This window comes from Otolemur garnettii, unplaced genomic scaffold (genome assembly GCF_000181295.1).
Source record: "Otolemur garnettii isolate 467f Iridium unplaced genomic scaffold, OtoGar3 scaffold00191, whole genome shotgun sequence".
NCBI classification, from domain to species: Eukaryota; Metazoa; Chordata; class Mammalia; order Primates; family Galagidae; genus Otolemur; species Otolemur garnettii.
The window spans coordinates 252,427-266,605 of NW_003852586.1; the positions used below are offsets into that span (position 1 = coordinate 252,427).

The 14,179-nt window shown below is 42.3% G+C and overlaps 1 protein-coding gene across 2 annotated transcripts in view; it reads left to right on the forward strand.

Annotated features, from left to right (window-relative positions):
* GC (GC, vitamin D binding protein) overlaps window positions 1–14,179 on the forward strand; it is a 50,803-nt gene that overhangs the window by 12,482 nt on the left and 24,142 nt on the right. For both annotated transcript variants that reach the window (XM_023507588.1, XM_012812162.2), the window contains exons 2-6: window positions 6,064–6,133; window positions 6,709–6,841; window positions 9,262–9,473; window positions 10,617–10,749; window positions 11,065–11,159. In XM_023507588.1, the coding sequence (XP_023363356.1) occupies window positions 6,064–6,133; window positions 6,709–6,841; window positions 9,262–9,473; window positions 10,617–10,749; window positions 11,065–11,159 (643 nt within the window). The remainder of the gene's footprint in view (window positions 1–6,063; window positions 6,134–6,708; window positions 6,842–9,261; window positions 9,474–10,616; window positions 10,750–11,064; window positions 11,160–14,179) is intronic.

The following is a 14,179-nucleotide window of genomic DNA, read 5'->3' on the forward strand; positions in this document are numbered from 1 at the left end:
GCTACAATGTCATTCAATAGTCTCTAATAACCAGAGCAGCTTCCTAAACCAGCTCAGCAATGTATAATTTTTCAAGTAAAATCACTACTCTGAAATCACCAATATCTATTCTCAGGAGTTTGGATAAACCCTGCAAATCAAATTCTTAAAGGGTAGTCTTTTTTTAAAACACTAACAAGTAGACTGATGCTTCTGACCCAGATGAGCTGCCAGTGAACAAAATGAACAAACAATGCCAAAGAAATGAGATCACGACGACATAAAACTCCCAGCAGAGCTCTGAAGGCCCGTGATGCTCCAGAACCCTTGAGACAGTGCCAGCATTTTGTAGGAGTGTCTCTTCAAGTCAGCATTATTTAGGGCCTATTTGTTGTTTCTCGTACACAAACAGCTTTTCTAGAGGATCAAACTATGCTTTAGTAAAAGATTATAACATTGGTGAAAGCATCTAAATACTAGTTTTAGTCAGCTCTGTAACAAGGCAGTGAGCATCTCACTGCCTACCCCCCAGAATGAAAGTGCGTCCCATGAGGGCAATGACCGTCTATTTGGTCTCCATTGCGTGTTGAAATTCAGTACTGGACCCAGTACCCAGCACAGAGCAAGGCTGGGCATATGCTGCATATGTGAGTAAATACAATGTGTTACCAGCTTGTTAAAAGATGGGGTATGAAACCATAAAGATTTCCCCAAAGCAAAGCAAACTGGCTTTCAAAAGTCCAGAATTGGACATGACTTACCAGAATGTTTCGCAATATAGGTAAAAAAATGGGACATGCTATTGCAAAAAGCAAAACCCCTGCTAATGAAATTTGTAAACATTTAGTACCGAGGGGGTCACGACGTGAAATGATTTCACCAGAGTCACTAAGATTATGCCAATATTTACAGGGGCCGTATCAAAGTCCAGATCACTCTCTTTTAACCAAATAGAACATTAAAGAACAGAGCATATCATTTATAATTTATTTGAGATGTGATTTAACTCTGTGAATCAGCATGAGCTCAACTGGTGTAAAAAAAAGTATTTATTAAGCAGAAAACATGGAATCAGGAACCAATTTCCAATGATCATGTTGCTACTTCAGGGTATCTACTGGGTTTTGGAAAATTGAGAAAATGATTAACATATGTTTGCTAGACCTGGTAAGCTTGATACCTTCTTTTTGGTCAAACTAATAAATGAATTTCTTTTTTACCAGTGTATTTTGGGTAGCCCACCTGCAAGGGCACATGAGCGGTTCCCGTCCAGGCCACTTCCACACTTCAGTCCTCAGCTGTCCCACGACCTCCACTTTGAGCTTCCTCTCCTAACTAAAGCTGAAGGCTTCAACAAAAATGACTTAAAAACCACTTTGAACCTCATGCAGCCGTCTCATTCCCACTTCTCTCCTCAGTTCACAGCATGTAACATCCACGAATTCTAAAGTTCTTGTGCACAATCACAGTAGTTGGTTTGGTTAAATCTATTTAACAATGAATATCTGTAGAGTCCATTTATATTACTTTCTCATGCACACACAAACATGTAAAATGAAACTTTCCTCTTTTGGCGAAATAAGAAATCTGAACCTAGAAGGTTAGAAAGAAAGTATTTTTCAAAAAGTTCACCAGACATACCCTATTTCAGGCGTCCTCAAACTATGGCCCGTGGGCCACATGGGGCCCGCCTAGGACATTTATCCAGCCCGCTGGGTGTTTCTGCCACCGCCGCCTGTCCTGCTTAGCAGCCGACTTGTCCCGGGATCTGCGGTCTGGCCCTCCAATGGTCTGAGGGACAGTGAACTGACCCCCTGTTTAAAAACTTAGAGGATCCCTGCCCTATTTGAATACAGGATTTCACTTTTCATATTTTTGAATGGTCACAATAAATGTACTAACAATAATCACCTCTTCATTTAGGGGGAAGTTTATTAAACAAAGTTATCTCACATCCATTAAAAGGAAAAAGAAGACAAAAAATGTTCAGAGTTAGATAACGCTTCATTGTAAACAAACCGTGTAACTGCCCAGAGCTACACTTATAAATCAGCCCGACATTTATAACAGAAAAAAGGGAAAAAGAAGTTCTTACTAGATCTTTTTGTATGTTTTCACAGTGAGCTTTGGGAGAAAATTGCATGTAATTTCTTACAATTTCTAAAAGTGATTAATTTATAATCCCAGGCAAGTGACCTTAAAGATAACTTTAAGGGTACAATCTTGTACTAAACTCGGGAATCTTTAGTATGTATGATTATTTAAATTCATTTGAATATTCACAGCAACAAAATAAACTCACTTCTTCAAAAGGCTGCCACCATCCCTTTCATTAGTTAACCACAATTATAACGTTTTCTTGCACTGAACTGAAACCTATTGTCTTGTAACTGCCAACCACCTTTCCTAGCTCTCCTTTGGCAGCAAGATAAAAGGAGTGTGCTGACGCCCAGCAGCGCGGCTCTGTGCCAGGGGAGGACGGGTCTAACCTGAACCTTCCGGGTCCAGTCTGCAGTCCCGTAGAAAACCTTTAATGATTGATGGCAATGTTCTGCCTGGCTTTGACCTCTTGAACCTGTCACAGTATAGAGCCTTGTAAACTAATCAATAAGTTTCCAAAAACGGACCAGCCGTGAAGGCTCTCAGACAGGAGAGGTCCCCCACACGAAGGGGCTCTGTGAGTCTCACTGACAGTTTTATTAGCCCTGCCTCCCTGCCCTACTTCCCCACAACTTCTTTTTTCTATTTTTTCTTTTTTATAAATGTTGGGCTGACTTATAAGTGCTGCTGTGGGCAGCTATACAGTTTGTTTAGATGAGAAGTCATCTAATGCTGAACAGTTTTTTCCTCATTTTCCTTTTAATCAGATTCAGACATGTGGGCTCTTTTCCATGTGATTTTAATGGTATTTGAGTTAGTCCCTCGTTACAAAGAGTTGGTCGAGATACAGGGGTCCTCAAACTTTTTAAACAGGGGGCCAGTTCACTGTCCCTCAGACTATTGGAGGGCCGGACTGCGGGCCCCGGGACGAGTCAGCTGCTAAGCAAGACAGGCAGTGGTGGCAAAAACACCCGGCAGGCCACATAAATGTCCTAGGCAGCCGCGTATGGCTCGCAGGCCATAGTTTGAGGACGCCTGGTCAAGAATATCTTTGTCTCACAATTCTCAATTCTGGTTTTCCTCACCTCAGAAATACACAGTATTTTGGGTTATCCACCTGAGAAATATGCGTGGCAAGCGCTTCCTCTACAGGCAATTGTTATCATAACGAATCCTAAGATAATCTTTATTTAACAGGAAAAGTAAATAAAATAAAATAAAATAGTGACTAATTCTCACATAAATTATATTTAATTTTGACCAAAGTACATTACTTAAACATTAATTCAACGTGTTAATATGTTGTTTATCATATGGCATCCCCATTTATAAGTGAAATATGTTTGTAATTTCCCTTTTAGAATAATATATTTTCTCCAATTTTAATACCAGGTGTATCCAGATTAAGTAGAATGATTTTGAAGTATTTCTTTTTCTATTGTCTATAAGATTTGGCATGATCTGTTTTTTTGAAATTATCTTTTACTTTTACTTATAAATATTAGTTGTCTATTTGGAAAAAACAAAATAAGAAGAAGTTAACTGATCAAAGTATTCTATTATGGACATACTCCTATCTGACAATGGGAATGTTACTTTCTTTGCATTATTACTATTATTATTGCCTAATATTTCATTGCAGCAATCGTCTGATTTCTTTTCTGAATGTATTTATCTTCTTTCGTTCTTTATGAGGTTTTTGTTCTCAGTTCTTATGTTAAATATTATTTTTGTCATTAAATTTAGCCTTTTAATTCTGTGAAGGCAAAAATGGAAACCTAATAAGCACGTGTATATGTAGAAAAATAAATTTAAAAAAAAAAAGGAAAAGTATACAGTCCCTCCCAGCCTGTCTTCAAGTATCGCGACCTCCACTCCACACCATAAGACACAAACGTCTACCCAGGCACTAGTTCATTTACTGCCCCCCCCAGCTGTAACTGTAGAGAGATGAGGGTGTCTTTGGGCCAGAACACATGGTTACAGTTACCCTGGAATCATCTGAGATGCCCTTCCAAATATCTAAAGTCAGGAGGATAAATTAATAAAAGTTAAAGCCACTTAGAACAGAGACTAGGTCATTTATATACTTCCTACACTTTTTCCAATGATATAAAATCACAAGGTATTGGGAAATTTCTGGGACTTATTTGCATAAATAGTGGATCAGGGAAGGACAGCACTGACCGGCCTGGGTGCCCCCACCTGAACACAGGTGACAGCGGGTCTCCTGACCGGCACACAGCCGGTCTCCCTTGTAGGAACTAGCTCTTCCCTATTGCCTGGATGGACTCAAGAGTAGATTTGATCAGATTTTTCTGATCCCTCTCAAATAACAGAAAGGCTCTCCGGTTCTTTAGAACCATAAAACCATCACCTCCTTCTAGTCATGAGAATTCCTGGTTGTATTTAATAATCAACAATTTTTTAATTCATTGAAAGTGGAAGCTACTCCCCAAGTCAGCCTGTCTGGGCCCTGCTGCCTGGACGGGGACCGGCACGTCCCTCTCTGTCTCTCAGCCTGCTTCCTCTCCTTCCTGCCACTCTCTGGGCTGCGTCCAGCTCCCCTGGGGCTGACACACAGAAAGGAGACACAGCAGCAGGAAAGAAATCCCGGGGGCAGCATGTGGGCTGGTGTGTCTTCTGGTTTTGGAGACAGAGAAAGCGAACGTTTTCTCTGGGCTCTTTGGTGATCTCTCTCCCATACCCCCTGGAGATCTCTCACCTCCAGCTGGAACCTTACGACTCCCCTCTGCACCCTGCCTCTGGACAGAGATGCCCCACTGTTGTAGTCCATTGCCTGTAGGTAGCCCTTGGTGTGGGTATACTGAAGGCAGCTCCAGGCCAGCTTCCCCTCCCACCTGACCTACCCACACTCCTCCCTGCTCTCCAGCCACCTAACCAGCCCCTGGCCCTCTAGTTTGCACGGCCTGAATCTAACACCTGTCCAATGCACCCCAAACTCTAAGAGTCACCTGTGAAGGTCCTGAGTGGTTTCCCTAAAGCCCTGTCACTATGGTAGAAGCAAGAGCAAACCCTCCCCCATCATGTCCCCGAAGTCACCACACTGACCAATTCCACCAAAAAGCATTTTTGCCTGATTTCCATCTTTTCTCCAGCTGCACTGCCCATCTGCCTCAGAGCCTGCAGGTGGGGGGGGGGGCTGCTCACCCCCTCGGGGGACTGGCCTGCCTCAATGGGCTGCCCCTCACTTTGGAAGCAGACACTCTCACTTCCCTTTCATTCTTTGTTCTTTCAAGGCCTCAGGTGAAAATGAAATAACAAAAAGAGAAAAGAAAAGGAAGGAGGGTGAGAATGAGGGGAGGAAGGGGAGACAGCCCCACTTTGTGTTATTACCCTGAAGGGACCTGAGAAAACAAAGGTGTTGTGCACACTGGGATCCCAGCTGATGCGTGTCCCCCGCTCCCTGGGATCCCAGCTGATGCCTGTGCCCCACTCCCTGGAATCCCAGCTGACGCATCCCCCACTCCCTGGGATCCCAGCTGATGCGTGTCCCCCGCTCCCTGGGATCCCAGCTGATGCCTGTGCCCCACTCCCTGGGATCCCAGCTGACACATGTGCCCCGCTTCCTGGGATCCCAGCTGATGCCTGTGCCCCACTCCCTGGGATCCCAGCTGACGCATCCCCCTCGCTCCCTGGGATCCCAGCTGATGCGTCCCCCCTGCTCCCTGGGATCCCAGCTGATACGTCCCCTGCTCCCTGGGATCCCAGCTGACGCATGTCCCCCACTCACGTCCAGTGTTAGTTCACTCTCCCCCCTTGCTCCCTACTCTATCCAGATATCATGCCATGAAATGTGCCATACCACTGTAGTCTGTTGTGAAAAGACAGCTAAAAAGATGCCTGAAAAATGAAAATTGAATATGGATGTTGAGAAAATGCTACTTCACCACTTTACACACACTTAATGTAATGTTCATTAAAAAAAGAAAGGACATGGATTTTTCTATTTCCAACTCCTAGGCCGAGATTATGAGAAGGATAAAGTCTGCAAGGAGTTTGCCCATCTGGGAAAGGATGAGTTCACATCTCTGTAAGTGTACAGTATCCACTCACTCTCGTGGCTTTCTGACCTTGAGCAAAACTGAGCCTGCGGAAACTGGGGTTCAGTACACAGGGTTGCACTGATCGTTGCTCTATTAGGAGGACAGAGCCCAGGGGCATGTAGGGGGTGATGTCAGGCAAATGGGGGAAATCCGAAATTCTAGCTGACCTGTAGTTACTATGGTCTAAGAACTTGTCACCAGTAAGTTTATGAATGAGTTAAAGAGAATAAGTAGAGTTTTCTAAAGTAAATTAAAATGCAAGAGTACTTTCTAGGACTCTGGCAAAGAAAGGCAGTGGGATAGGGAGTAGATGGCTTTGGGGAGGCTTGAGAAAGCCCAGACCAGACCAGACTGAGGCAGCCCCAAGTCCAATTTCTACAGCTTTGCAAGATAAACCAGCCTAGAACAAAATGGTTTTAGAATAGACTTCATTCCTTCATTGGCCATGTAAAGAAGTCAATGTGTACAATACTCCATGTAACAATTATATAGATTTAATATTTCAGTGCAGCAAAAAGCGTTTCCATCCTAGTTAATTAAATTGACTTACTTTCCCCTTCAGGTCCCTAGTCCTATACAGCAGAAAATTTCCCAGTGGAACGTTTGAACAAGTCAAACAGCTCGTGACGGAAGTTGTCTCCTTGACTGAAGCCTGCTGTGCGGAAGGGGCTAACCCCGACTGCTACGACAACAGGGTAGGCTCGTGTGACTGGCCGGGAGAAGGGGGCCAAAGTGTGTCGTGTCTGGGCGAAACTGTATACAGCAACTCCACCTACTCCTAGATTAGGGGCAATAGCAAGCCTATTATTGTTACAGCCCAGGTTTGTTCTAAATAATGAGTCCATTTTACCCATTATTCCTACAAGATTCAAATGAGAAAACTGGGTCCTAAAGTAACTTAGTGATTTAGTAAACATATCTTGTAGTAAGAAGTGGGTACAGCCTACAAATCCAGACCTAAGACCTGAGCGGGTTTTGTTTGTTTGGTTGGTTGGTATTTTTTGAGACAGAGCCTCAAGCAGTCACCCTGGGTAGAGTGCCATGTCATCACAACCTTCAACTTCTGGACTTAAGCAATTCTCTTGCCTCAGCCTCCCAAGTAGCTGGGATTACAGGTGCCTGCCACAATGCCTGGCTATTTTTTGGTTGTAGTTGTCATTGTTGTTAGGCGGGCCCAGACTGGATTCGAACCCGCCAGCTCTGCTAGATGTGGCTGGCACCTTAGCCACTTGAGCTACAGGCACTGAGCCAAGACCTGAGTTTTTTATCACTACCAACTCGAGCCTCTCAAATATCAGCTCTAACCCTGGAACCCTGGAAGCCTGCCCAAACCTTTATCATCATGCCAGGTCAGGTACCAACTACCTCAGGAAAATTTAGAGAAATTATTATTTCAAATTATTTGGGGGCCAAAAGTTGCCCTATAGGTGTACAAGTTCTAGACTGTCTTCCCTATAGTACTTATAGAATTTAAATGCTGAAATAACAGGGATTGAAATCTAGACAGTGGCTGATAAAAGGCAAAATCTTGGGAACTTCAGTAATTTACTGACGCAGTCATCAGGCCTGATGCAAGCGACATTTTAATAAAGTCCTCTCCAGACAAATCATTCTCACTGCTCAGGCCTGAAGCAGTTATCCCACAGACACAACACTCCAGAGATCTGGTTATAATAGATTCTAGACGGTGAATACTCTTCCCATTGATTTATCTAGCTTTTAATCTCCTCACTGAAGTACACTTTGGATTGTGAAATAAGAACTTTATAATCACTTTCTTCTAGCACCAAGTTCATAAATACCTCTTATTCCAACCTTCTGCACTCCCTTAAACTAAGCAAGCATCCAACTATCAACCAAGGCCAACATGAAAGAGCATTTTTCATTTTACGTCACCCCCTGTATTTGCCAGTGATCTGCGTCTACAATCCTGGCGTTTCAGAGAACAGAGGGCCTTGGCATTTTTTGTGTGATACCCTCCTCTTTCTCCTGTGTATTCAAAGCATATTTTAAATGTGTTGACACTTTCAGCCTCTTTTTTTTTTATTTGAAAGAAGATAATTTTTAAAAGGAAAACCAGAAAGATTTCCAGGAAAAGAAAAGGAAAATGATTTTCTGAAAAGAGAAATAAAGCTAAAAAAAAAAAAAAAAGACTCTTAAGTTCTGAGTCTGTGAAGGAACTCAGGTCTAGAAGGGAGAAGAAGCAGGTCCGTGTAACTAATTCATCACATCCCCTTCCTTCACTGATTGGAAAGATCTTTAGAAATTTTGCCTTAAAAAGATGACTACTTATAAAATAAGGGTAGAATGTCAAGTCCAAATACTTTTTCCATATAAATCCCAATGTAATTTTTTTCATGATGACTATTTCTAATCCTTTTTCCTCCATGGTGATTATTTCTATTCTTTATCTATACTTCAAATATCAATGATTTCCAAAAAAACTGCAGCATTTTGTTGCTGCAGTTGCTCTGATGGTGCCCGGTCTGCCCACACTTGGGGGGCGGGGCAGTGTGGGAGGCGGTGAATTAGTCTCCCCTGGTTTTCAGCCCACGCTGCACTTGAGAATGAATCTTGAGGCTTTGGGATATACAGGTTTTCAGGTCCCATCTTTGACCTGCTCAATCAGAATGTCTAGGCTGTGTCCCCCAAGCATTTCTTAATTTTACGTACTCTATGAGGGATTCTGACGCTAAATAAAACAGGATCAGGAGGAGGGAACATCCTAGAAGGCTGAAGGCAGCAGAGTCGGAGCCACTTGCTTAGCAGGGAGCAGGGCAGAGGGCGCCGCCCAATGTCACCTGGCACCACCGCAGAAGACACAGGTCGGGACAGCATCAGAACTGCCATAGTGCTTTTCAGGCGCCCTCCTCACCCCTCAGAGACGCTAACCTCCCTGCGGAGGGACAGGGCTAGAGGGTCAAATCCTAAGGACTCCCTTTATTGAGAGGATACCTGAAGTGTCCCTTATTACACAGATGAGACCCCAGGCTCCCCTGTGACTGTCACCGAGGGGGCCCTGGGCAGGGACAGCGTCTCAGGGAGGCGGGGGTGGGGGGGCTCAGCCCAGGGTGGCCCAGCCCGGGACCCGCCCCTGACTCCCCCGTCCTTGCAGACCTCGGCGCTGTCGGCGCGGTCCTGCGAGCGCGACTCCCCGTTCCCGGCGCACCCGGGCACCGCCGAGTGCTGCGCGCGCGAGGGCCTGGAGCGCAAGCTCTGCATGGCGGCGCTCAAGCACCAGCCGCAGGAGTTCCCCACCTACGTGGAGCCTACGAACGACGAAATCTGCGAGGCGTTCAGGAAAGATCCGAAGGGATTTGCTGACCAGTAAGCTGCCTGCACCACAAATGCTTTAAGGCATAAAACACCAACCACAGAGGTGTCTAATCCAGCCCGTCCTCAGTGCAGACTCCTCTTCCACGGCACCGGGACAACTCCCAGTGGTGGGAACCGGCATTCCCGGGCTGCTGAGTTTTGTGACTTCCTTTCTCAGAGACAAAAACAACCCCCAGCTCCTGCCTACTCATCCTCGTATCCTTCCTTCTGAAGCAGAATCATTTGAGTCCCCTGCCCACATGACATATTTTCAAGTATTTGACAGCCCCTATTATGATTTCCCTTGTGCTAGGGATCCTTGCATACACCTGATAGAAGCAATTTTATTGCTGTGCACAGTTTAAATACTAAAGCATAAAAAGTGAACCTCGTTTTCCCTCCCCTCCTATACAGCCACAGGAACACCTGTGCGCAGGACCCACTTACTCCCTAAGTAACCGTGTAACGCTGCAATCCGCGTTTAATAGCGTGAGAGGCTACACTGATCACACCCTGAATCTCTAGACTTTAAAGATCATAAAAGTAACAACAATGGAGGAAATCCATGATTACAGTGAAAAAATGACACATACACCAAAATCAAAAGTGACATCATTCAAGGTGGTCACAATCTATGAAAATTAGTTGGCTTGCCTATTCCTATACATTTTAAAAGGGGATTTTGTCCAGAATTACAGAGTCCCTTTTTAGATTCCTAAGGGCATGTGTTTCTAAGAATTAAAATTAAAATGATTTCTTTCAACAAATAATGAAACCTACGTATAGCAATTATCTAGAATAAACTGAGATGGATAAGCACAGGTAAATCTAGTACAACAATCATCTGAATGCTTCACCAGCAGCTTAATGAATCAGCAGCTCCAGGGGTGATGCATCTGGGTTGATACTCAGTGACTAAAGGGGCAGACGGCCCCTCCTCTCCAGCAGACCACATGGGAATTTAGGAAAAAGCCTGTATTTTAACAAACATGTTGATGGACCAGTATTATATAATTTCCTCTAAATCCTTAATGCTTCTTAGATATTAAAACTATACACTAAGGTAGCATGTATTCTTTACCCATCAAAAATACTTATAAAAAATAAGTTTGTTTCCTCACAATTTTTTAACCGATCCTATTTTCTCCTCAACAGATTTATGTATGAATATTCCAGCAATTACGGACAGGCCCCCCTGCCGCTTCTGGTCAGCTACACCAAGAGCTACCTCTCTATGGTGGGGTCCTGCTGTACCTCCCCCAGCCCAACCGTGTGCTTTTTGAAAGAGGTAGGTCCCATCTTACTTACAATGTGGTTGTATTCTGTTTTTCTTCTTGTAATGCCATTCCTTTTAAGTAATGATAGAAGTTAAGATTTCACAGTCAGTAAAAGTTATTAAAATGCCTCCCTTGAATTCTGATAACAAGAAAATAAACATATCACCTCTGGAAGAAAATTCAAGGCACTCCCTTGGTCAGTGTTCAGTTGTCTATTCATCAGAAGAGAAATCGTGGAATTAATAGTGCCTGGTGTTTGCCACGGGCGCACCATGTCCGGTGGCTCGCGACCATCTGATGATGAGACTCTCTGCCTCATTGTCTAGAGACTCCAGATGAAGCCCGTGTCAGTTCTCACCACCATGTCGAACAGAGTCTGCTCACAATATGCTGCTTACGGGAAGGAGAAATCAAGGCGCAGGTAAAGATTAAACATCGTTACCACATCTGGACATTGGGTTCTGCGTTGTTATCCATAATACTGGAGTTCTCTAAGAAAACATTTACAACAGAAGGTGCAGGTCTTAGGCTCCAATACTCCTCAAAAATATGGTCCAGTTCTTTTTCCTTTTCTTTTCTCTATACATAATATGAATAAGAAGGCTATGGTGTGAAACGTGAGATTGGCTTTTAATCAACCTTCTCCACATACTCATTATGTGGGAGACCTGGTAGGCCATTAGAAATATCTTGTCAACATTCATATGTTACCAACAATGTCATCTTTTTGTTGATGACCTGCTTTTTGCCTTGCCCGGCTGTTTCTTGGGATGAAAGCTCCTGAATTCTCGCTTCTTACACGAAGCTTTGTGCTGGGTAGTGTCCATCCCTGGACCATCATGACTTACCCTCATCAGCCACCTGCTTCTGTGACTTGCCACATTCCCTTTGGTCCTCTGTCTGCTCTTCACTGCTGACTCTGTGTTTTAATTGTGATGGATTCCATTGCATTCTCCCCCGTGTCCTCAGGCATTTGACCTTGCCAGGATTTTCTTTTCATTATTTACATCTCTTCAATTCCTTCTCCTCTGAACCACAAGCTTTTTTCCCCCTGTAATGGTGATGAATAAAACCTATTTCTAGCTAGCAACAGGTGATTAGCCTCTGACATGAGAATAGTAACCACTTTCATGAGTATTTTAAATATAATCTCCCTTAGAACTACTCAAATAGTCAATGACATTTTCTCTATTATTTTCCTTAGTTTTCCTTTTCCACTGAGATAATATGCTCAGCAAGTAGGACATAGGAATTCATAGTATAAAACACCATATATATTGCTTAATTGTTACACTTATATTGATGTCTTAGAATTTACCTTAAGGAATTAGAAATTGGTATAAACATTTAGCTACAAAATGTTGCTACAAAACATTTTCAAATAAGATAAAGTCAGAGATTTTCTAAATGTCCCTAGAATAGAAAATGGCTTGAGTCACACAAAAAGGTTTTTTTTTAAGCTGCATAATATTCTATTGTATGCATATCCACATTTTCTTTATCTATTCATCTGTTGATGGACATTTGGCTGGCTTCTACCTCTTAGCTACTATGCAATAAATTATTAAAATTATATTATAAAAGAATATTTCATGAAAAGTATAAAACATAGCTAAAGAAATCAAAGAAGATACAAATAAATAGGAAAACATCCTATGCTTATAGTTTGGCAGACTTAACACTGTTAAAATGTCTGTAATACCCAAAGCAATCTATGAGGAATGCAATTCCTATTAAAATCTTAATGCCACGTTTTGTCATAAATTTCAAAAACAAATCCTAAAATTCATAGTGAATCTCAAGGGACCATAAAGAGTTAAAAAACAACCTTGGGGAAAAAAAGTTCAAGGCCTACAATTTTCTGTTTAAAACATATTACAAAGCAACAGTAATCAAAACCATATGGTACTGGCATGAAGACAGTTATCTAGGACAACCAGATACAATAGGAAGCCCAGAAATAAAGTCTTATACATATAGTAGATAATTTTCAACAAGGGTGCCAAGATACACCACAGGGTTAAAAGCAGCCTCTTTAATAAATGGTGTTAAAACACTGGTCAGAAGGATAAAATCAGATCCACTATCTGCTACATACAAAAATTCACTCAAAAATGAATTGAACCTACACGCTAAGACCTAAAACTACAAAACTCTTAGAAGAAAACATAGGGGAAAGGTTTAGACTATTGGATTTGGGAACACCAAGCATGGGCAACAGAGGCAAAAACAGACAAATGAGACTATGTCAAATTTAAAAACTTCTGTACATCAAACAACACAACACCATCAGTGAAGTAAAAAGTCACTTAAAGGAAGGAAGGAAATATCTTCAAATCATATGTCTGAAAAAAAAGTTAAGGGAATGCATAAGTAACTTCTATAAATTAATAATACAAATGCTCAGACAACTCAATTTAAAAATGGGCTAATGACTTGAATAAACAATTCTTCAGAGAAAATATACTAATGGCCAACAGGCTTATGAACAGATGCTCAACCCCAGGAATCATAAGAGAAGTAGAAACCAAAACCACAGTGAGGCTTCACCACATACCCTGAGACATTCACCATCTCCAGAAAATGTTGGCCAGGAGGCTTAGATCCTGAAATGCTTGTGCAGTGTGGGTGGGGATGTAAAACAGTGCAGCCATGATGGAAAACAGTATGGAAGGGCTCCAAAAATTAAAAGTAGAATTACCACACAATCCAGCCATTTTACTTGTAGGTATATATGAAAAATAATCTGAAACAGGATCTTAAAGAGATATTTATTTTCACTTCCATGTTCATTACTGCATTATTCGCAATAGCCAAGAGGTGAACACGACCCAAATATGTCCACTGGCAGGTGAAGGGGAAAAGGAAGTGGAGGATGTACACACAGTGGAATATTATGTAGCCTCAGGAAACGAGGAAAGTCCAGCTGAGTGTGTTGGCACAGGCCTGGAGTTCCAGCTACTTGGGAGGCTGAGGCAGGAGGAGTCCTTGAACCTAGGAGTTTAAGACTAGCCTGGGCAACACTGCAAGACCCCACTCAAAAAAATAGAAGAAGAAGAAGAAAATCCTGTAAAATAGATGAGTTTTGAGGACATTATGCTAAGTGAAATAAGTCTCTCATAAAAGGAAAAATACTGGATAATTTTACTCAGATAAAGTATCTAAAATAATAAAAATCATAAGAATAGCTAATGGAAAATGGTTGCCAAAGGGTAGGAGGAAGGAGGGGTAAATCAGTGCTCACAGATATAGAATTTTAGTTCTGCAAGATGAGAAATTTCTAGAGAGTAATTGTGCAGTCACGTGACTATGCTTAGCACTACAGAACCATATGCCTTAACATGGTTGAGACTGTAAGTTTCATATCATGTTTTTACTACAGTTTTTAAAAATATTTAATATTCTTAGTATGTTCAGGATATTAATGTGAAAAGAATATGT